The following is a 26,168-nucleotide window of genomic DNA, read 5'->3' on the forward strand; positions in this document are numbered from 1 at the left end:
AAAATTTAGTTTCTACAGAAAATCGTATAACATTCTTGCAAATGCCTTTCCGAGATTGATGTCTGAAATACTGGTTGGTTGTTTTTGGGGGAGACCAGACAGCAAGGTCATCGGTCTCATCAGATTAGGGAAGGATGGGGAAGGAAGTCGGCCATGCCCTTTCAGAGGAACCATCCCAGCATTTTTTGCCTGGAGTGATTTAGGGAAATCACGCAAAACCTAAATCAGGATGGCCGGACGCGGGGTTGAACCGTCGTCCTCTGAAATACTCCTCTGTGATACAGACAAGAGGGAGATTGAGTCAATAATTAAATCACTGAAGACTAAGGACTGTCATGGCTATGATGGAGTGTCTAGCAGAATATTAAAGTACTGTGCTGCACATGTTAGCCCTGTATTTACCCAATTGTAATTTTTCCTTTAGGAATGGTCAGTTTCTTGAGCAATTAAAGTACTCAGTAGTAAAGCCGCTTTATAAAAATGGAGAAAGGGATAATGTAGATAATTTTAGACCTATTTATGTGCCAACAGTGTTTGCAAAAGTTATTGAAAAGGCTGTGTATGTAAGGATAACTGATTATTTTATATCACACGATTTGCTATCTAATGTACAGTTCGGCTTTAGAAGTCATTTAACAACTGAAAATGCTATATTCTCTTTTCTCTGTGAGGTACTGGATGGACTAAACAAAAGGTTTCAAATGCTTGGCATCTTTTTTGATTTAAATAAGGTGTTCAATTGGGTTGATCACAAAATATTGCTCCAGAAGTTGGACCATTATGGAATACGGGAGTAGCTCACAACTAGTTCACCTCTTACATCTACATCTACATCTATATCTACATCCATACTGCACAAGCCACCTGACAGTGTGTGGCGGAGGGTACTTTGAGAACCTCTATCAGTTCTTGCTTCTATTCCAGTCTTGTATTGTTCGTGGAAAGAAAGAGTGTCGGTATACCTTTGTGTGGGTTCTTATCTCTCTGATTTTATCCTCATGGTCTCTTCGTGAGATATACGTAGGAGGGAGCAATATACTGCTTGACTTCTCAGTGAAGATATGTTCTCGAAACTTCAAGAAAAGCCTGTACCGAGCTACTGAGCGTCTCTCCTGCAGAGTCTTCCACTGGAGTTTATCTGTCATCTCCGTAATGCTTTCGCGATTACTAAATGATCCTGTAACGAAGCGCGTTGCTCTCCATTGGATCTTCTCTATCTCTTCTATCAACCCTATCTGGTACGGATCCCACACTGGTGAGCAATATTCAAGCAGTGGACGAACAAGTGTACTGTAACCTACTTCCTTTGTTTTTGGATTGCATTTCCTTAGGATTCTTCCAATGAAGCTCAGTCTGGCATCTGCTTTACCGATGATCAACTTTATATGATCATTCCATTTTAAATCACTGCTAATGCCTACACCCAGATAATTTATGGAATTAAGTGCTTCCAGTTGCTGACCTGCTATATTGTAGCTAAATGATAAAGGATCTTTCTTTCTGTGTATGTGCAACACATTACACTTGTCTACATTGAGATTCAATTTCCATTCCCTGCAACATGTGTCAATTCGTTGTAGATCCTCCTGCATTTCAGTACAATTTTCCATTGTTACAACCTCTTGATATACTACAGCATCATCCGCAAAAAGCCTCAGTGAACCTCCAATGTTATCCACAAGGTCATTTATGTATATTGTGAATAGCAACGGTCCTACGACACTCCTCTGCGCCACACCTGAAATCACTCTTACTTCGGAAGACTTCTCTCCATTGAGAATAACAAGCTGCATTCTGTTATCTAGGAACTCTTCAATCCAAACATAATTGGTCTGATAGTCCATATGTTCTTACTTTGTTCATTAGACAACTGTAGGGAACTGTATCGAACACCTTGCAGAAATCAAGAAACACGGCATCTACCTGGAAACCCAAGTCTATGGCCCTCTGAGTCTAATGGACGAATAGCGCGAGCTGGGTTTCACATGATCGTCTTTTTCGAAACCCATGCTGATTCCTACAGAGTAGATTTCTAGTCTGCAGAAAAGTCATTATACTCAAACATAATACGTGTTCCAAAATTCTACAACTGATCGACGTTAGAGATATAGGTCTATAGTTCTGCACATCTGTTCAATGTCCCTTCTTGAAAATGGGGATGACCCGTGCCCTTTTCCAATCCTTTCGAATGCTATGCTCATCTAAACACCTACAGTACATCGCTGCAAGAAGGGGGGCAAGTTCCTTGGCGTACTCTGTGTAAAATCGAACTGGTATCCCATCAGGTCCAGTGGCCTTTCCTCTTTTGAGAGATTTTAATTGTTTTTCCATCCCTCTGTCATCTATTTCGATATCTACCATTTTGTCATCTGTGCGACAATCTAGAGAAGGAACTACAGTGCAGTCTTCCTCTGCAAAACAGCTTTGGAAAAAGACATTTAGTATTTTGGCCTTTAGTCTGTCATCCTCTGTTTCAGTACCATTTTGGTCACAGAGTGACTGGACATTTCGTTTTGATCCACCTACCGCTTTGACATAAGACCAAAATTTTTAGGATTTTCTGCCAAGTCAGTACATGGAACTTTACTTTCGAATTCACTGAATGCCTCCTCACACTACATTTCACCTCATGTAATTTTTGTTTGTTTGCAAGGCTTTGGGTATGTTTATGTTTGCTGTGAAGTTCTCTTTGCTTCTGCAGCAGTTTTCTAACTCTGTTGTTGTACCACAGTGGCTCTTTTCCATCTCTTACAATCTTGCTTGGCACATACTCATCTAATGCATATTGTACGATGGTTTTGAACTTTGTCCACTGATCCTCAACACTATCTGTACTTGAAACAAAACTTTTGTGTTGAGCCATCAGGTACTCTGAAATCTGCTTTTTGTCACTTTTGCTAAACAGAAAAATCTTCCTACCTTTTTTAATATTTCTATTTATGGCTGAAATCATCGATACAGTAACCACTTTATGATCACTGATTCCCTGTTCTCCATTAACTGTTTCAAATAGTTTGGGTCTGTTCGTCACCAGAAGGTTTAATATGTTATCGCCATGAGTCGGTTCTCTGTTGCTCAAGGTAGTTTTCAGATCACGCACTTAAAAAGTTTCACTGGATTCCTTGTCCCTGCCACCCGTTATAAACATTTGAGTCTCCCAGTCTATATCCGGCAAATTAAAATCTCCACCCAGAACTATAACATGGTCAGGAAATCTACTCAAAATATTTTCCAAATTTTCCTTGAGGTGCTCTGCCACAACAGCTGCTGAGCCAGGGGGCCTATAGAGACATCCAATCACCATGTTTGAGCCTGCTTTAACCGTGACCTTCACCCAAATTATTTCACATTTCAGATCTCCGTCAATTTCCTTTGATACTATTGCACTTTTTATTGCTACAAACACGCCTCCCCCTCCACTGTTCCGCCTGTCTCTGCAGTATACATTCCAATCTGAGTTTAGAATTTCATTACTGTTTACATCTGGTTTCAGCCAACTTTCTGTCCCTAGTACTATGTAGGCATTGTGACTGTTTATTAATGAGAGCAGCTCTGGGACCTTTTTATAGATGCTCCTTCAGTTTACTATTACCACATTAATGTTGTTATTCCCTGTAGCGTTTTTCCTACTACTACCTTGTCGCGTCTCAGGAGGTGTCTTGTCAGGCCTATGGAGGGAATTCTCTAACCTAAAAAACCCACATGTGCACTCCACACATACTCCACTACCCTTGTAACTGCTTCCTGCATGTAGTGCACATCTGACCTATTCAGGGGGACCCTACATTTCTCCACCCGATAGCACAGGTCGAGAAATTTGCACCCCAGATCTCCACAGAATCATCTGAGCCCCTGGTTTAAGCCTTCCACTTGGCTCCAAACCAGAGGACCGCGATCAGTTCTGGGAACAATACTACAAATAGTTAGCTCAGATTCCACCCCGTGAGCGAGGCTTTCCGCCTTCACAAACTCCGCCAACCGCCTGTATGAACTGAGGATGACCTTTGAACCCAGACGGCAGGAGTCATTGGTGCCGACATGAGCAACAATTTGCAGTCGAGTGCACCCAGCGCTCTCTACGCCGATAGCAGGGCCTCCTCCACATCTCTGATGAGACCCCATGGCAAGCAGACAGAGTGAACACTGGCCTTGTTCTCAACCTTTCCGCTATTTCCCTAAGGGGCTCCGTCACCCGCCTAACATTGGAGCTCCCAATCACTAATAAACCCCTTAAACCCCTCCCGCCATTTGCCTGCTCGGACCTTGCTGAAGAAGCGGGCGATGCCACACGGCCAGCCTCCACATTGAGCCTCTGCCTCGTGCATCGTGAATGCTGCTGAACCCGCCACTCCCCTTGGGGAGTGGGTGGCACAACCGCGCCCGGTACCCACGAAGATGTCTCAACAGCAGGGACCGTGGGTGAAGCATGTAACACCTGTGGTGTACCATGCAACGCACCAGACTCCCCACTGCCGCTAAACTTCAAGGCAGCAGCCTGAAGATGGCTGACCGCAGCCATCAACACGTTCAGCTATTCGCGAACAGTGGCCAGCTCCTCCTGCGTCCATATACGGCAGTCACGCATCCCATCCTGCCTAAGAAATCAACAATTTACTGTAGAGAATTAATCAACTTTTAACTAGACTGATAATTCACTAAAGGAGGCTGATAGCTGACTAAACTGTGGTTACTAGACACTTCTTGTTGAAAACAATGAAAATATGCACTACCTGTCTCTGGACTGTATTCAACACAAACACTAGCACTACTGGCACTACAGCTGACTAAAGGGACTCACTCTGACTGTATTCAAAACAAACATGAAATCTATGGAACACTATTGCTAGTACTTGAAAATTAAAGCTTCCTGAAAGCAAAAACACACGGAAGAAGAAGTGACATGTAAGAAAAATACAGTTAATACTTAAATTATCGTAGCTCGCTGCACAGAAGATGTGAAGCAGGCAACAGGCAGCAAAAGGTCATTATTCACAATGTTGAAACGGCTGTGATGTGGGGTCTGAGTGGGGTACTGCCAAGTGGGGGTGCCCCAGGGATCAGTGTTGGGGCGATTACTGTTCCTTATTTATATAAATGATATACCCTCTAGTATTACGGGTAACTCTAAAATATTTTTGTTTGCTGATGACACTAGCTTGGTAGTAAAGGATGTTACGTGCAACACTGGCTTGGTTTCAAATAGTGCAGGGCATGACCTAAGATCATGGCTTGTAAAAAATAAACTAACGCTAAATCACAGTAAGACTCAGTTTTTACAGTTTTTAACACACAATTCAACAAAACCTGACATTTTAATTTCACAGATCGGGCATATGATTAGTGAAACAGAACAGTTCAAATTTCTAGGTGTTCAGATAGACAGTAAGCTGTCGTGGAAAGCCCACATTCAGGATCTTGTTCAAAGACTTAATACTGCCATTTTTAGTATTCAAACGGTATCAGAAGTGAGTGATCGTTTGACACAAAAATTGGTCTACTTTGCTTATTTTCATTCGCTTATGTCATATGGTATTATATTTTGGGGTAACTGTTCCTATTCTAAAAGGATATTTTTGTCACAGAAACGGTCGGTTCGGGCAATAAGTGGTGTGAGTTCACAAACCTCTTGTCGACCTCTGTTCATGAGTCTGGGTATTTTAACATTGGCCTCTCAATATGTATATTCCTTATTGTCATTTCTTGTTACCAATATTAGTTTATTCCCAAGAATAAGCAGCTTTCACTTGGTTAATACTCAGCAGAAATCAAACCTGCATTTGGATCGGACTACCTTAAGTCTTCTGAAAAAAGGTATGCAGTATACTGCTGCATCCATTTTCAATAGGCTGCCACTCTAATTCAAAAATCTTTTTTCAGGTTCATGAACATTTATTTTTATCTTTTATTACTTTTATGTTGTAATTTCATGTACTGACACGTTCCATGACCTTGGAGATTTGCTCCTCAATTTGGTCCTACATGACCTGGCGTGTAAATAAAATAATAAAATTAAGTGTTCTAACATTTCATGCTCTGATATGTAGAATGTCAGTTTTGTTTCTCCTGATAACGCCATCCTCCTAAATAGTTCCTGCCTGGAGACCTGAATGGGGGACTATTTTACCTCCAGAATATTTTACCCAAGAGGACACCACCATCATTTAACCATACTGAAGAGTTGTATGTCCTGAGAAAAATTTCTCCTTGATTTCAGCTGTTTTCTAATACCAGCACAGCTAGGCCAATTTAGTTGATGTTGCAAGGCCTGATCAGTTAATCTTCCAAACTCTCACCACTGCAACTATTGAAAAGGCTGCTGCACCTCAAAAGGAACCATGTTTTTGATCTACCTTGAACAAAATAACCTTCTCTGTGATAACAGGTGAGAATAACTGATTCCTAGAACATCAAAAACCTAGCTCACATGCTTTATATGTGATAACATAAAAGCAACATATAAAAGTCACTGGCCCTGTGCTGATTTTGAATGGAACAGGAGGAAAGCTTAGTATTATACAATTTAAATTACTTTCTCTCAGGTACTTTACAGGGATTTTCAAGCTACGGAGACTGAAGTAGAGCATGCAAAGAAAGAATGACATGCTTCTTTTGCTGAATTATTGTATTGTACAAGTTTCTTCAGTGGAATCTATAATGTTATGGAAACTGGTACAAACTTTTGTTACAGCCAGCCAAGGTGGCCGAGCAGTTCTAAGCGCTTCAGTCCAGAACTGTGCTGCTGGTTCGCAGGTTCAAATCCTGCCTCAGGCATGGATGTGTGTGATGTCCTTAGGTTAGTTAGGTTTAAGTAGTTCTAAGTCTAGGGGACTGATGACCTCAGATGTTGAGTCCCATCATGCTTAGAGCCATCTGAACCATTCATTGACTTATATAGTGCTGTCAAAAATGGAACTTAGTGTGTACAGGTAGAAAATGATTAAATGTTTCATGCAATCCATGCTGTAACTGCTTCTTCATTGAGTATTCACGGGTGTAGGTAATTGACTGACTAATTCATATAGTATATCAGGTGCATATAAACAGGTGTTAAAACTATTAAAATATAAAACTGAATGACAAGTCCACTAGTCTTTAGTAGTTGTTTTTATTGAAATTGATTAGAAATTCACACAATCGGTGACTCACACAACTGCTTTCTAGTTGACTAAAATAAAAACAGCTACAAACAGCTACAATGGACTATTCAACTTTTCATTCAGATTTATATTTTAATAGTTTTAAAATCAGTTTGTATACACATGATATGCTGTAAGATCTGGCCAGTCAATCATATATACTTATTTTGGCTGTAGCTGCCCTAGTTTTAAAATTATCTATTTATGGGTGGTTGCTATGTTGGACCAAGAATTGTTTCCACAGCATTTGAAATACCGCAACAAATGAAAACAACAGAAAGACTGTCAAATGTTTTTTAGTCCAAACTCTGTCAGTTCCTACTGATTCTGAAATAGGAAGATGATAGATGAAGACAAAATTCTCAGATAATTGAAATAGCTGTCACAATATTTGTTTTTGCAGAAATTTTGATGGGACTTTATGGTAATTTTTAGAAAAGATAAATGATAAAGAGTGCATTACACAGAATAATCATGATTAAAATCTTTCTAAAAACTTATTTTCAAAAACGTCCAGATCACTGGTTCTCCCAACAAATTTTTATAAGTGTAGTCTAATGATGAAAAAAGTACTGGCACTTGCTGTTTTTTTATTTACCTGCTCAGATTACATTTTTGTTTTCATTCTGAGTCAGATTTCGGCCAAAAAGTTTCTTTCATTGAATTCTGGTTTAGATTTTAAAATTGTTTTGCCTGCACACCAAATAATAGACAATAGTCCAAGTCTGTGCTTTGTACAATTGAAAACAAAAGATCTTCAGTCATAGGAATGGAGGTAGGTTCAAGGTACAAACACAGAAGAAAGATAATTATATTGGCTTTGCAAGTCATTGACTCTGTTTTGCAAACTTCAACTACAATGAACTACAAGCTTTTGAACACAATGCTATCACCTTATTTGTATGGTACAGTGTCTGTCCACCTGCTTAGCTGAGTGATTACATGGATGCCTGCTATGCAGCAGGCCCGGTTTCGATTCTCGGCCGGGTTGGAGATTTTCTCCTCTTATGAACTGGGTGTTGTGTTGTCCTTATCACCATTTCATCCTCATCACTGGCATGCCAATTGCCTAATGTGGCATCGACTGCAATGAGACTCGCACTCGGCGGCCGACCTCCCCTGAATTGGGCCTCCCAGCAAGCAATGCCATACACTCATTTCCATTTTTAGTGTCTGTTATAGATGCTGTGTTGCTCTTAAATGGCATGTCAGTTTAAAGCTGTGTTTATAAAAGTAGATTAATTTGGTAATTAGAGAAACCTAGTGACTGAACTTTGGAACTGATTTATTATTTGCTGTTCACATAACTCTTCATAGAATGTCACATTCTTTAACATCATAAACAAGATTAATTGTAATAGCAAATTTTCTTCTTTGTGCACACTATATTGAAAAGTATAAGTATATTTTGGAACTATAGTGAAGTTTACTATTATATTGCAAAATACAATACCTTTCTAGTCGGTGATGCATCACCTTCACGGTATACAAATGTCTGCATTTTTGTGCTTTCTGTGTTGACTGGTGTAGCAACATGGAAAGTAGCATATGGCCTAATATCTTCTGAGTACTCTGCAACAAAATGCCTTTCATGAGCACAAGGCTTACAGTAATTAATATACATAGAATGCATTCCAGCTGATACAAGAACAATATTTTTTTAGCACTGAGGTGTACATTTTGAATTCTTAATCAGCCAAATAACCTTTATGTTTAAAATTAAAAATTAAAAGTTATCTCTGAGCAGAGTGATGTACTCATTGAGAAACTAGACTTGTATTTAGGGATAGAATGATTTAGAATCTGGTCTAAGCATCCTGATTTAAATATAGTATGTGGTTTCCTTATATCTTTTCACTTGAATGCAGCAATGGTTCCTTCAGAAATGCCACCATTAGCTCTTTTCTTCAAATTTGTAAAACTGAAGAAATATTATCTTAATTCTTGATACTGCTGGGATGTTAAACTTTAACTTTCCCATGTAAATGTTTGTGGTTACTTCATTAATCAATTTCATTGTATTAATGTTTTTTAGAAGAAACGCAGATGCTTACAGTCCTGTTTCAGAAAGATAATTATATATACTGTTTTATAATGCTGTACCAATTCAGACTTGCTCTAGTGATGATATGACTATTTTACAATTTTAGTATCGTTCACATTTATTAAAGATTCATTTTCTTCCTATACCTTCCCAAATTTTTGTGTTTCTTGCACAATTTCCAATTTTTCACTCCTTCTTCTTCTTCTTCTTTTCATTGGCATTTAACCCATCTAGTTCTTACCTCTGCTGTACTCAAATTTTGGCAAATTTATTTAACTTCACATTGTGGCAATGGCCTTCCTGTTCATAGTTGCCAGTTACATATTGAGGGAAAGTCTTGTGTGCCACATGCCTATGAAATGTATAAGCTTTGTTCTGTATGAGAACTTATTTTAGCTGGTTTTTTTTTTTTTAATAAAACAGTCTTGCTTTTGAAAATATTGCTTTAGTGATGCATTTTGCCTTTTCAGAGTATCATCAGTTTATCATGGATTGAGAGACACTTGTAGAACTATTATGCTGTGGGATAAACATACATCCAGATTAAGCTAACCAGGGCACGTGCCTCCAATACATTCATGATGGCAGGTGCAGTGATACGACCACAGTTAACAGAATTGCACACATCTAGCTTCACTAAAAATGGTGCAATGAAAATCACCTATTAAATTAGAATACTTCAAGCATGTATACAGCTGAGAATATTGTATGCATGCTCGACATCATCTACTGTGATAGGTGGTTTTCACTGCACTACATTTAGTAGAGCAAGATGTGTGCAATTCTATCACTGCCTTATTGCACTTGTCATCTCTCAATCCATGACAATCTGATGATACCCTACAAAGGCAAAACATGCCATTAAAGGAATATTTCCACGATCAAGACTGTTTTACTCAAAAATAATAATTATATGGTTCTGTATCAGTCGGCCAGATGGAGTGGGAGATGTTTTATATTTCAACTGTCAGTGTCTTGAATTTTCTTTGATCAAAAATGTGGAACAGCCCAGTATTTGCCTAAATGAGTATGAGAAACTACCTGAAAACCACACTCAGGCTGGTTGGTCCACCAGAAATGGTTGTTAATCTGTCACACGCATTCTGTCTGGATCTGGCTCACATTTCTGTCTTGCAGGCTAGGGTGCTATTGATTACACTATACAAACAGTCCCAAATTGTTCTTGCCATCACAAAATATTACTAGTAACATTGGCTTGTCATTATAATGTTGTTGGGTTACACTTTGTTAATTATGAAAAGATTCTATCTGCAGACAGTAACTCAGGAAATAATGTTACATGACATATACATAACACAGCCTTGGAACAAGTTACAACCCTGGTAGTATTATGGTAAGGAAGTGATATACCAGTGCCAGTGTTCTCACCAATGGCAGCATCACATTAGGAGCACATCTGTCAATGAATGCTTTCCTGGGATACTGTGAATGACTCGTGTTGTTTCCAGGACATTGAAAACAGCTGTTCTTGTAGAGGTTAGTTTATACACTGATGAGTCACAACATTATGACCACTGCCTAGAGTGAGATGGTGCAGTGTTTAGCACACTGGACTTGCATTTGGGAGGACGATGCTTCAAATCCATGTCCAGCCATCCTGATTTAGGTTTTCCATGATTTCCCTAAAGTGTTTCAGACAAATGCCTCGATAGTTTCTTTGAAAGGACGTAGCTGACTTCCTTCCTCATCCTTCTCTAATCTGGTGGGACCGATGACCTTGCTGTTTGGTCCTCTTCCCCAAATCAACCAACTAACCAACCAACCACTGCTTACCATGAGACTGAAATCCAACTACTGGTGTTTCAGGCAAGAAAAATACATAAGTGGAGCAGAGAGAAATGAGTAATCATTCAAGCAATAATAAGGGCCACCAACAGGGGAATCCACTGACATAAGTGACTTTGAACAATACCAGTTTGTTATGGCCTGGCACCTGGAAATAACACACCAGAAACAGCAAAGCTGGTCAGCTGTTCATGTGTTACTGTCATGACCACCTATTACAAGTCATTGAATGATGGTGAAACCATGAGTGAGTGACAACGTGTTGGACGTGTAAGCCTTATCACAGAATGTGGAGGCCAGAAGCTTATCTGGTCTGTAAAGCACAATAGGTGGCAGACCTGATGATAGAGTACAATGCTGGGGCAGGCACAATTATGACCCAACAATGTAACCACTTACAATTTACAGTGCACGAGGGATAACCGAGATTGGTCTGGTCAGATGAGTCATGTTTCTCTTTACACCAGGTCAATGATGATTTCTGGATACACCATCATTCAGATAATCAGATGTTCGTAACATTTGTTCTTTCAAAGACATAGGCTGATTGGGAGAATATTATACTATGCAACACTTTCACCTGGATTTCCATGAGGCCTGTAGTAGTAATCGAAAGCACCACGACAGCTATAGGCAACATGAACATAACTGGGGCCACCTGTATACCTTCATATTTGATACGATATTGCAGGGCCTGTGTTGTTCAGAATTATGATGCAATGTTCCTTTGGACATGCAACCATGCCCAAAGCAACAGACACTGACTACTACCATTATGGAATACATGAAATGTATTCACAGTTGAGAATATGGATAACTATCAGCTGTATAGTGGAAAAATGACAATGAAAATTTGTGTCATTCCAGGACGCTAACTCAGATTTCCCACTTATCATGAGCAGTTGCCTTACCATCAGATATCTCAGCATGCTCCATTGTCAGACCCAAACTTCCACATGTCATCAACCACGTTTCTACAACCTGCAGCTGTACATCCATTATGTATATTCCTGTTCAGGGAAGACATTTTTATTGGAATTCGCTTACCCGGTGTCAGTGAATTGATACAGTATTGCAGTGTCTGAGTGTCTGTGTTGTTCAGAATTAAAATGTAATGCATGCATGCATCTGTTGGCTGACCATTGGCAAGTGACTTTCATTTAAAATGTTTCCTCTGTACAGGAGTATGCATAATGAATGTATGAGTGCAAGTTGTAGACATATGGTTGATGACATATGAAAGTGTGGTCTGACCTTGGAGCATGCTCAGATACAGTAATGGTAAGATGCCCACTCACAAAAAGTGGAAAATATAAGTTTATGTCCTGAAATGGCACAAATTTCCATTGTCATCATTCCGTTATATAACTGGTGGTTGTCAATATTTGCAACTGCAAATATATTTCATGTACTTCATACCTGAGGTCTTCCACAATGGCAATGGCATATTCCAGTAGGATATATGTCTGTATCACATGTTCTGTATCTTGCTCTAGTGGTTTGATGAATGACAGTGAACTCACATTGATGTCTTGGTCTCCAAATTCAACTAACCTGAACTCAATGGAACACATCTAGAATGCTGTTGGACACCATCTCATCACCTACAAACTGCCAGACTGTAATTGACAGTAACTACATGATCTATGCATAAACATCTGATACCACATACCTCCTAACAACAACCAAGGACTTGTCAGATCCATGCCATGCTGAACTGCTGCTGTATGATGTACAAAAGATAGGACAACTTCCTTTGAAGTAGAGGGTCATAATGTTTTTGGCTTATCAGTGTATGTAGCCATGACATTAAGTTATAAAAATGTGTTTCACTTAGAGTTTGATTCTTCAGTTTGGTGCTAGTTTGCCCAAATATAGGTATTAAATTAGTTATCAATCTAAAGCTCTGTTTTAATAACCACAGTAATTTACTATCATGATCCTGTGGCTTATATCTGAGCTGTAAATTTGGCCATCCAGCCAATTATGCGAAGACCCACAGCTTAACATGGGCTTTGTACCATTGTAAAACTTCATGCATTTTGCATACAATAAGCACTTAAAGCATTTAAAGTGATATTAAGTGCAAAGGACCAAGTCTAGACTAGCTGCATAGCCTTGGGGTATATAGGAGAATTGCCCAAAAAGTAAGGCACTGCTTTTTTTTTCTTAACCTAAAACTATTGCTACAAATGTAAAACATTACATATGTATTATTTGAAGTCCCCTGAGTGAACGCACCAAGTTTCCGTAAGTTACGACAGATAGTGTAGCTGCAGGACAGATTCAAAATAATGTCTGTAGGCGAAGTACAATTCAAGCAACATGCCATCATTGAATTTCTCACTGCAGAGAAAGAAACTGTGGGGAATATTCATAAACTCGTGCAAAGTCTATGGAGGATCTGCTGTTGACAGAAGTATAGTTAGTCACTGGGCACAGAGGGTGAGGTCATCAGAAGGCAGTTTTGGTGGAGCTCCACGATTTGCAGCAGTTAGGGAGACTACCCATGACTGTCACACCAAATCTAGCCCCCTCAGACTTCCACTTGTTTGGGCCATCAAAGGATGCCATTTGTGGAAGACATTTTGAGGGTGATGAGGAGATGATTCACACAGTGAAACACTGGCTCCACCACCAGGACAAGCACATACACACCCTTGTTTCACGCTGGAGGAAGACCATAGAACAGGATGAAGATTATTCGGAAAAATAGGATTTGTAGATAAAACACCATTTTTTCATGTATGTAATTCTCATTACACTCAATAAACAATTGAAGAAAAAATGCAGTGCATTACTTTCTGGGTAACCCTTACAATTTACATAGGCATATGACAGAGAGTTTGTAAACCTTTGGGGAAAAAGAGGTAGATCAGAAACAAAGTTACAAACTTGAAAAGTTGCTACTCACCATATAGTGGAGATGCTGAGTCACAGACAGGCACAACAAAAAGACTGTCACAAATAAAGCTTTCAACAACAGACAACAGAATCTGTCTCTCTCTGTCTCTCTTTTACACACACCACACACACACAGCTTTGTCAACAATACACAACAGAGTCTCTCTCTCTCTCTCTCTCTCTCTCTCTCTCTTTTGCACACACACACACACACACACACACACACACACGACTGCAGTCTCACAACTACAAATAACTGATTATGATATGCAAATTGTATCACACAAAGTGTTACAAAAATAAATGTGGCAGAAAGGATTAAATGCTAGTTACAAATAGACAACAGGTTTACCTGTTACATTCCATCCTGGATTTTCCATTGTTTGAAAATTACAAACTTTTATCGTTAGCCATTACTACTGCAAATTTACTGACTAGTTCTATTCTAGCTCTGCTAATCCTTGTTAGAGATTGTAGAAGCCATGTATGTAGTAAATAAAAAAAACATTGTTATAGTACACAATTAACTGTTTATCATTTATGAGCACCAGCACACATACATAAATGTGGAGGAGATGAGTTGGATCAACAGGAGGTGGCTGGTATAAATCGTAAAATAGTATCTATTTTTGAATTAATGGGTTCCATGCTGAATTACATGTTTATTGGCACCAGCTGGAATTATATGTAAAGTACATAGGGTCTAAGTAGAGCTTTGAATTAACACCATAAACAGACTAATTTTGATGACATATTCACATAATGTAAAGCTTCAGCTTGTAACAACTGGTTTTATCTGCAGTTATATATTTCCATTCACTTCACATTCCAGAAGGTTCTCCTTCATAATACATTATACAGAATAAAATGTTAAAATGAATGAATAACTGTTTATGCTATGCAAACCATATCACACAAACTGGTACAAAAATAAATGTGACAGAAAGTATTAAATGCTAGTTACAAACAGACAACAGGTTTACCTGGAATGCATTCAAGTCCTGCAGGGGATGGAGGTAACTTGCGAACTGTTGCATAATACTGCTCTCTTCGAGCTATGTTGTGTTTATTATCTTGTGCAACAGTGGTTTGAATTTCAGGAATGGAAGTTTCTGGTTCTGAATGTTCTCTTGCTTCTGGAAAAAATATATAAAAGCACAGAAGGATTAGCAGCTAAAATTTTAAAAAAGGTAAGCCATAAACATCTGTCAGATACAAGACGGTTATCAACAATGGGGGAAATCTGAAAGAGATGACCTCTGTGAGGATATATGACAAATAAAATTTCACAAAGAGTACTGTAACCCTTTTTTTAAAAATTGACATTAGGCAACTGCCATACAGCCATCCGCCACATTTACAAAGGTTCTTAATTAATGGTTATTCTACTATATACTTTGTGAATGCTTATTTACAAAAAAAAATAGGGTATTAATTAATAACTAATACCTGTCCCCACTATAAACTAGTCATAAATTGAGTATACCATACTAATAATAATAATAATAATAATAATAATAATAATAATAGTAATAATATACATAGAGTCTCTAGATAGTTAGGTCATATACGGTCTTGGAGCTACCCATATAAATCTTTATCAAATCCTGGAAAATAATATTGAGCAAAATGCTGACTGCAGTCTTCAAATTTGGAGAATCTTTGTATTGTACAATATTTTCAAAGATTAGTTTATTTTCTTCTCAGTAGTTATATGGGGCTAGGAATTCTGGTACGACATTTATTCCTGTATTTTATTTTCATACCAGGTCAACCATTTAAGAGATTTTATAATTAATGGCTTTCTTTTATTTCCAGAGAAATAGTTAAATTTTTAGTGTCTGACCAATATTTCATTATTCCATTGATTAGAGGGTGTCCTGTCATTTTTTTGACACATGTCACATGTATAATACTTTATGACTCTGGGAGTTTCGACGGTCTGTTTTGTTTGCAGTGCTTGTCTTGATAGTGGTGGTGGTGGTAGTGGTGGTGGTGGTGGGGGGAGACCTGTTCCTTTGTACTTTGTCACTTTCTTCCAGCTGAATCATCTTCAACTACATGATTACTTAGGTCACTGTTCAAACAGTGCATAGCACTTACCATGAGATCACTGACACTATTGTTATCAGGGGAAATAATAATCTCTCCTTCACCAAATGCCCCACAATCCATGTTGGCAATCTGATGAGTGAAGCCCGATTATAAGTCCACTGCCCGTACAATCATTGCTCAATGATTCTTAAATAACAATGCAACAATATGAACTGAGTACAGTTTGTTTTTGTTCCCTAACAAGTCAAACCAATAATCACACTTCCATGATTCATAGTAAATTATTTCACAAGAATTAATTTGCAGTTCACACATGGCAGCCATCTTCAGCTGTAGCGATCATGGAGATCAATACAACTATCTAGTAGTGAATATCAAGTGTGTTTATCAATGAGATGTATAATGTTGTATGAATAATGTGACCTGTGGTAGGTAATATATACATGATTTGATATATTTCATTAGATATTATTAGTTTCTTGTAGTCTCACACATCTCACACAGTTTTTAATCGTTGCTCAAAATCATCTAGCATTAGTGGATATACTAATATTCTGTATGGATATGTTTGAAATGAAGAAATCAAAGTATACATTCCCATATTAAATACAACTCACTTTAAAAATAAGGCCACTTTTGCAGTCATTTCTATTGAAAAAAGTATGTGTGGACATGTGATAATTGAAGTAAAGTTACAGAGAAATAATTTCATCTACAGGTATATTATTACTCATTACACCACAAGGAATCCTGCTGGGAGTGGGAGGCTTAGTAGAAATCAGACATTACTGTCATGTTTTCAGTCAGCTCCAACCTTAGTAGGAAACAATACTGTTTATGGTAGCATTGCATATTGGTGTGTTGTAAATTGTTGCAATAAGATTTCAGTTATAAACAAAGTTTATAAACTGTGCATTACTTTTCCTTTTGTAGTAGCGCAAAAGACAGGTAGGCCCTACAGTTTTGTATTCAAAAAGGTGTCAACATAAGATGAGAAGAATTACTACCCTTTCTCTCTTCTCTAAAATACTTAAAAATATTATAGCAAGAGCAATTCAAACAATCATTACAATAAATGGCATGATTATTAAAAACCAGTTTGACTTCCAGCAAGGAAACAACACTGTAAATTCTGTAAGTCAGTTTATTCAAGAGACATGCTCCATATTAAATAATGGTAAAAATGTCACATGAATATTGTGTGCGCTAATAAAAGCACTGAATTCAATGAATCACTCCTTGCTTAGTCAAAAATCACTAACTGGTGGAATCAGGAACAGTGCTTCACAATGGTTCAGCTCATACACAACAGACAGGAAGTAAAGAGTAAGTCTAACATTAAATTTAAGCAATTACTCATCTGACTGAAAAACAATTTTTTCATTGAATTCCACAGGGTATGACGTTGGGTCTCATCTGTTCCTGTTCTATGCTAATTAAATATCACTTACTGCTGATGTTCAGTCACTCTTATTTTCAGGTGATACATTAGTTGCAGTTCAAAATGAAATGCTTCAAAAAATTGCAGCAACTGTCAAAAATATTATAGAAAAACTTAAATCCTGGTAGCATCAAAATGGACAAAAACTGAATGTCACTAAAACCCACATGATGTAATTTCAGATGAAATCATTAGAACAAATAACTTGCAATGATCAGGGAATCACAAGAGCAAACCAAATAAAATTCTTAGTCCTAAATTCTAAACAAAATTTAAAGCTCCATATAGACTACATAGCAAACAAATTGAATATCTTAGCTTTTGTGACATTTATTTTGTGAGGTGCCATAAACACGGACACAAGAAAGATAGTCTACCACTGTTACTTTGAATCAGTTATTCATTATGGTATAATTCCTGGGACAATTCAACAGATGATTGAGTACCTCTAGTATGCAAAAGAAAATAGTTTGGAACATTTCTATCATCAAACAAATGGTATATTAAACTTCCTGGCAGATTAAAACTGTGTGCCTGACCGAGACTCAAATCAGGACCTTTGCCTTTCACAGGCAAGTGCTCTAGTCCCAAGTTCGAGTCTCGGTCGGGCACACAGTTTTAATCGGCCAGGAAGTTTCATATCAGCGCACACTCCGCTGCAGAGTGAAAATCTCATTCTGGAAATGGTATATTGTCAACAACTGTTAAAAAATTTAAAACTACTGCCCATTACTTCTCTGTGCATATGATGTCTTGCTTTCATTCAGTTGAAAACACCACACACTTGAAACTTTGGTTTTCCAGCACAATAATAGCACTCACCACAGAGAGAAGTCCAACACACCATTTAAAACTCTGTAGCAAACGACAGAGTATATGAAGTTAAACATTTACGATAAACTAAAAGGCAGTAAGATATTCAGCATGGAGTTTTGTTCACTGTTCTAGTGAAAGGTATTAGTGTTCTGTTGACAAATTAATGAGTGACAATTATATAGTGTGGGATAAAGGAATTATATACTTCATAATAAGTAAAGGATCAGTTTTCTATTTGTTATACAGTATTTATGACAGTGAATAACTGGTGTTTGTAGCACCAGACATGTAAACCAGAGAGACTAAATAGGAGAACATTGCCTCAATTTGATTAGAATGAATTCAGCTTATTGTTTATTTTGGATGTTAGTGCACAAATATACTACAGTGCAGATGGTAACTACTACTGAATTTTCACAGCAACAGTGGATCTTTGTTACAGGGAAGATGCTGTTGTTGATTAATTCATTAGCACCTTTAAACTTGATTTAGATCTAAGAAATAATATCATTAATTAGTAGTAAAAGAGGGGCAAATTAAACTTCAACATTTGTGAAAGGCTGATAATTACAAAGGCAGTACAGGACTCAGCCTCAGCAACAGTACGACAGGAAAATTAAATCAAAGAGATGATCATTTTCATCTAGTTACCTGTATGTTCTTAATATGTCATTTCATAGTTTGAGCATATTATGCAGTGTAGGTTTTTTCCATTTGAAATTCATAGCCTTTATGTTTCATATATCTTTATGTTAGTTTGGAATGGTGAACCAGCTGAAGTGACTTTTCCTCATTTCCTACCTAACATTTGTTTGTGTTACAAATATCATAAGCAACTGAGAGAATCATTTACTGATAATGGATGTTTTTGATTTACTAGACCCCATTGTCATGGTAAACTGTAATGGGGAAGATTGTGGAAGAGGTAGAGGAACTATGAATAACTACTAATAATGGTTCCTGGGACATATCACTAACACTACATAAATTTTTCTTTGACTCATCTACTTCATTTTCAGCTTGTTGATGAATAATGTCTTAACATGAGTAAGCTTAATTATAATTATGCTTGACAATTTTTCAAAGAGTGCTTATACAGCATCCATGTTGACCTACATGGTCACAATTCAAATGTCAATGCAGTAAGTACAACAGGAATAAAATTTGAAGCAATTAGAGTTGCTTCTTTACAGCTACAAACTATCAGACAATTAGTAAGTAAATTATTCATAGCAAATACAAAACAAAACTTTAGATTATGGACACAGATTGTGATATATACTGTATGAAACTTGAGGGCCTGCACATTCACCTGGCATGGTCTGTACTCGATTGGTGGTATAACATCTATTTCAGTCATATCCATCATTCCTGCACATTCACCTGGCATGGTCTGTACTCGATTGGTGGTATAACATCTATTTCAGTCATATCCATCATTCCTGGTGTAATTTCAACAACCTTTAGTGTATATAGGGTATTTATTTTGACTGAAAACATCGGAATAGCTCAAAAACTACACATCAAATCAAAAAAAGTTATAATTCCAATTTGTTTGTCTCAGAGAGGGTCATCCAATGATGGCACATTCAACCCTCCACACCACCCCATGCATGGGTGGCTGGGGCCAGCTTTGAAATCTTCAAAGGGAACCAGCATTTTTTATTGTAGATTACAATTCTGCTGCAAAATCTACATATGTTTTACCTGAAGCATTTTCTTCATTTTACCACAGATGGCACTGTAATCAGAGTAACAGAAATGGGAACACAATCATAATTTATAACATGCTACTCAATGTCCCTTGAATATCCAATGCCATGTGAGACCCCACTTCCATGCTGCGAGGATAGCACAGGCTAGTATTTCACAACTTGTAATTGGAAATCACATTTGCAATGTTGTATTACTCCAACATATTGAACAGGTGACTACTCAATGTGCCACTGTGGCCATGGCTTGAGGTGAATGCTACTCTACTTTTCCAATTAGAGTAAGTGTTCACATGTACTACCACCAACTTCAATAAGCTTAGTTATCTACATTTCAAATGACCATACACAGGACAGAAGCATATCTGCAGAAATGTCAGCACAGGCATTTCTATTCAGTCGACCATGTCTTCACAGCCTATTGGCACTTATTGGTACACCTTATCTACATCTACATAGATACTTCGCAAGCCACCATACAGTGTATAATCAAGGGTACCCTGTACAACTACTTGTCATTTTCTTTCCTGTTCCACTTGCAAATAGAGTCAGGGAAAAATGGCTATCTATATGCCTCTGCACGAGTCCTAATTTCTCATTTCTTATCTTCATGGTCCTTAAGTGCAATGTATGGTGGCAGAAGTAGAATCATTTGGCAGTCAGCTTCAAATGCCAGTTCCCTAAATTTTCTCAATAGTGTTTCTCAAAAAGAACATTGCCTTCCCTCCAGGGATTCCCATTTGAGTTCCTGAAGCACCTCGGTAACACTCTCATGTTGTTTGAACCTACAACAACAAATCTAGCAGCCCGCCTCTGAATTGCTTTGATGTCTTCCTTCAGTTTGACCTGGTACAGATCCCAAACACTCGAGCAGTACTCAAGAATAGGTCACACCACCATCCTATATGCGGTCTTCTTCACATGTGAAACAGTCTTGCCTAAAATTCTCCCAATAAACTGAAGTCGACCATTTGCCTCCCCTACCAGCACTCACAGGCTTGTTCCACTTCAAATATTATGCCCAGATATTTAAATGACTTGACTGTGTTGAGCAATGTACTACTAATATTGTATCCAAACATTACAAGTTTGATCTTCCTACTCATCCACATAAACGTACATTTTTCCACATTTAGGGCAAGCTGCCATTCTTCACACCAAGTAGAAATTTTGTTTACAACATCTCGTATTCTCCTACAGTCACTCAGTTTCGAGACCTTACCATACACCACAGCATCACCAGCAAACAAGTCGCAGATTGCTGTCCATCCTGTCCACCAAATCATTTATGTGTATAGAGAACAATAGTGGTCCTATCACACTTCCCTTGGCACTCCTGACAATACCCTGATGAATACTCACTGTTGAGGACAACACACACAAAAATAATTTGGTGATGTCAAATCTGGTGACCTAGAGGGCCAATTAATAGGGCCACCTCTGATGACACAATAAACCAGTGTAAACATGGTCTAATTCCTCCCTTACCTCAATTGCATAATGTGATGGGCAAAAGTCATGCAGAAACTACATACACTGTTGAACATCCAGGCCAACATTGTGTAGTAGTACCAGTCGTTCCTGTTCAAAAAACGTTTTCTATTTGTATCCATTCAATGTGCCATCAATAAAATATGGACCTGTTATTAGTGCCACATCATACATTAACTGACCAAGGGACATTGATGATCAGCTTGCTGTTACCAGTGGGTATTGTATACATTCCAGTAATGTATGTTATACTGGTTAATTCTATCATGGTTTATGAATGTAGACTCACTGGAAAATAGTACCTTGGGAAAGAATGGGTGGATTATTTGCATTTGTTGGCATACCCATTCACAAAATACTACCAAGTTATGGGAATTAGTACTAAGAAGTTCTTGATGCATTGACACGTGGCATGGATGATAACGTATAATGAGACAATACAGTGTAATTGCCAGGCACTTATCTGTGGGTTGAGGTGCGCTGCCATGAGTACAATTAGTTCATTAGCTTCTCCTGTAACATGTTGCCTTCATTTCCTTTTGCCAGTCTGTATGCTGCACTCAGACATAAAGGCATTTACAACCTTGTAAAAGAATGAACAAGAATGAGCTTTCTCTGAAAAATGCTTGGCATACAAGGCAACAGCAGCCTCAACATTTCTTCTATATTCTCTGTAGATCAGGATCATCTCAATTTTTCTTCTGTGGTTGCTACACTCATAATCCACTTGCACGTCTGTTTGTCAAATGATAGGCATATGTGCAGGCAATAAAGACTGCACAAGTATTGTAATGTTTAGAGCCACTATCTGTTCTGTATCTGCATGATACATGAGCTCCAGTCACAGTGTACTGCATGTTATGTCTTAGTTGGCTATACAGCCACAGTGGTGCTTGAAGTAGTCCCATGTTTGATATGCTGGAGGAATACAACATTGTGAATGGGTTTCCAATTAGTAGTTATGAAATACTGGCCTGATCTACCCTCCCGGCATGGAGGTGAGGTCCCAAGTGCCAATGGGTATTCAGGGGCCACTGAGTAGTATGTTATAAATTACAATTGTGTACCCATTTCTATTTCTCTGATTGCAGTGCCATCTGTGGCATAACAAATAAAATGCTTTAGAAAAAACGTATGTAGATTTTGACATAGAACTGTTTTCTGAAATAAAAAAGGGGGGTTCCTGTTGAAGATTTCAATGTTGATCCTCGCCACTGACGCATGGGTTAGGGTGGTGGGTTGAGTTTGGCATCATTCGATGTCCCCATCCAAGAGAAACAAATTAGAATTATAACTTTTAGATATCACATGTAGTTTTTGAGATATTTCAGTGTCTTTTGTTAAAATGAACAGCCTGTATAAAAACAGTTGTTGAGGAAGTAAATAGGTGTATACAACAAGTGCAGTGCACCTGCAAAAGAATATCATGAATAGGACTGTTCTGGTATTCTTAGGATACTCTTCATGGCACGTCTTCAAGCAGATATAACACACATGGCACAGGGCTGGGAGTAACTATGGATTTAGAGCTGACAAAGATATGTCATAGATATATTAGGTATTAGCACATGACTTTTTGTGATCTGGGAAGGATTTTGGCATCCCTCATTTCATGGAAAAATGTTAAGGCAGAGAAGACCTGGAAAGGGTTGCATTTAAGAAGTTCTTCTGTGGTAGTATTTGATAATGTGTGCTGTGCATGTTTATAACTGATGTAGAACAATCTATATCCTTACTGTAGAAGGAAAGTTGCTACTCACCATATAGTGGAGATGCTGAGTTGCGATAGGCATAAGAAAAAGATTCACACGATTAAAGCTTTCGGCCCTTATGGCCTTTGTCAGCAGTAACTTACACACACGTCTGCAGTCTCAGAGAGCTGAGACCACACTGCACCGTGGCAGTGTGGTCTCAGCTCTCTGAGACTGCAGACGTGTGTGCAAGTTGCATTTTTGTGTGTGTGTGTGTGTGTGTCTACTGCTGACAAAGGTCTTAATGGCCGAAAGCTTTAATCGTGTGAATCTTTTTGTTGTGCCTATCGCAACTCAGCATCCCCGCTATATGGTGAGTAGCAACTTTCCTTCTCTGGTACTGTTACATTCCATCCTGGATTTTCCATTGTTTGATTATATCCTTACTGCTCTTGATGCAGTATGCCTCTTGCTCAATTTTGTCCTGCGCTCCACTTCTCCCCCCCCCCCCCCCTCCTATTTGCTCATGTACAACTCAACCCTTCCCCTTCCTCTGCCAGTGTGAGCTCACTGGTGCTTCACTCTTATCCCAGCCCCGTGCTGCTTCTCCTTCCCACTGCCCTCACTCTGTCTTCCTTCATTGTTGCCTTCCTTCTCCCAATATTTTTGCTGTTTTTACTGTTTCCAACCACACACCCTCTCATCAATGATATGGCAAGTAGTTTTCTCTCTCTCTCTCTCTCTCTCTCTCAGAAATTGTCCAAAAGCTTAACTGCAAGTTAAATCTTGTTCATGTATCTGTCTACTGCTCAACACTTCATCTATTTGGTAAATGATTATCTTTACTCTCTCCATTTTTTGTATTCAACCCAGGACTTTCTCATGTCATTTGCATGTTACAAACAGAAATTTTACTATTACAGGTGCCTTTTAATTTACAGTTTTAGGGTATCAATTGAGTGTAGCAGCCAAAATTTATTTGAATGATGAATACTGAATATAAATAGAAATTATTATTTGAAATATTATTCATTGACCAATAAAAACACTCATTTATCACCTGTGATTACAAAGGTGTATGAATAATAGATAAATCTGAAATCCAAAGAAATTTCTTGTTCTAATTTTTTGTTATTTATAAAACAAATGTACTAGTATTTTTTGTTGGTTCTTAATTAATCTTCAGAACAACTGTTTTCTGTACCATCTCATCAGAGTTGATTTGATTTTGGAAGATCTGCCTTTATGATATCTAAAAAATACCACCTACAAATGCCAAAGAAGAATATTACATCTTCTGAAAATCACATTTATTTCTTGATAACAATATAAGATCTTAAAAATATGATATTTTTCAGCAAAAGTTTGAGAAAACACCAATTCCATTCTACTTTTCAGTGAGTAGCCTTATTCTGATTCCACATCAGCTTTATCTCCTAATATCCCATTGAAAATAGAAAGATAAATTTTCTTTTTATGTGAAAACTTCATCTGAAATTTGTCACCAGTTTCTTTGGCTATTATGTGTCTGTAATTTTTTGTACACCTCCATTATACATGCACAGAAATACAAGAGAACTATTTGTTTTTGAATTATGGGCAAGACAGTGCTGCAATAGTTGCATGTTCTTTCTTCAGGGCATAAATGTGAAAGAAGCCTTCAAACCATCTACTGAAACTTTCTCAATAGGAAGTTGCCAAAGAGCTGCAATATTATGAACCATTTTAGGTAGTCAAACCCAGTGTCTCTTGCAAAATTTTTCCATCGCAAGATTCTATGTAACTGCAGAGATGTACATCATGTTGAAAAACTTTTCCATCTTCTAGGGCAAAGGTTTGTCAGAGGTTGTTCCAAAAGACTTTCAATTATTTCAAATGCCTTTGGATATTCAGCAGCAGCCCACATTTTTGTGTAGTTTTGTGAATAGATTTAAAGTCAGTTGATTTTAGTCACATTCAGCCTCTGAGACATTACTTTGTTCACTCATTCTGCAGCACTACAAGTGTGAGAGAATTGCATGATTATATCAACAATACACTCATATTTAATAGCATTAGCAATCTTGTGATTAGCAATCTTGTCATGTTGAGGAAGGTATTGTAGATTAGCTGTGTTCTAATTTTTCCTAGTTATCAGGGGAAGGGAGAGAACGAAGTACTGGCAAGTGCAGAGTCATTTGGATTGGGCCTCATTGGTAGTATTAACTTTCAAGCTTTTTATGTTACATTTATTACACTGCAAATTTGTGTTCAACCACAATGTTCATTTGAACACAGTATTTCCTTAATTGGTACTATTCTATTCAAGATGGTATGCTTGTGCATTCCTCCAGTTTTTGACCTGACTTCTCTAGGCAGTTATGCGTCAACCTATTGCTTAACATGAGCTCTGAAATGTGATGCAACTTAACTTGACATTTTTCTCTTTGATAGAGGTGAAAGAAGTCAGAAGTGACAGAAACAATGCTAGAACAAATGGGGGATTGAGCACCACAGTTTATATCTGTAGTCTTGAACTTAACCCACTGATCCACTGAAACACACCACTGCACCATTCATTAATACTTACCTCATAGAAACTGTGCTGAACCAGAGGAACAAACAATGGTCTCAGAAGTAAACAAGGAAAATGTAATGATACTGTAACAATATCATTATTTAAGGTACAAATAATAAATAACAAATAATTATTTGTACTCAGTGAGGAATAACCTATATATCTGGGAATAATTTATTCAAGAATACAGTTCTCTGAGTGATCTACTTATTCAAATGCTTATGGCCTTGCCACAGTGGAACTTCCATTCCTGTCAGATCACCTGTCTGGCTTGGATAGTACTTGGACGGGTCTACAAAGTGCTGTTATCAAGCGAGGTGCACTCAGCCCTTGTGAGCAAACTGAGGATGTACTTGATTAAGAAGTAGCACAATAACTGAAAACGGCTGGGAAATTGGTGTGCTGACAACATGCCCCTCCATACCTGCATTCAGTGACACCTATTGGCCGAGGATGACATGGCGGTCAATCAGTACCGCTGAACCTTCCAAGGCACATTCAGTTTACTTTTTATT

General features: G+C 38.0%; 1 protein-coding gene across 1 annotated transcript in view; it reads right to left on the bottom strand.

Annotated features, from left to right (window-relative positions):
• LOC126249332 (Down syndrome cell adhesion molecule-like protein Dscam2) overlaps positions 1–26,168 on the bottom strand; it is a 562,422-nt gene that overhangs the window by 10,617 nt on the left and 525,637 nt on the right. The window contains exons 24-25 of the mRNA XM_049950988.1: positions 14,874–15,026; positions 8,590–8,708 (exon numbers count right to left, since the gene is read on the bottom strand). Of these exons, the coding sequence (XP_049806945.1) occupies positions 8,590–8,708; positions 14,874–15,026 (272 nt within the window). The remainder of the gene's footprint in view (positions 1–8,589; positions 8,709–14,873; positions 15,027–26,168) is intronic.

Source organism: Schistocerca nitens, chromosome 3 (genome assembly GCF_023898315.1).
Source record: "Schistocerca nitens isolate TAMUIC-IGC-003100 chromosome 3, iqSchNite1.1, whole genome shotgun sequence".
Classification (NCBI taxonomy): Eukaryota; Metazoa; Arthropoda; class Insecta; order Orthoptera; family Acrididae; genus Schistocerca; species Schistocerca nitens.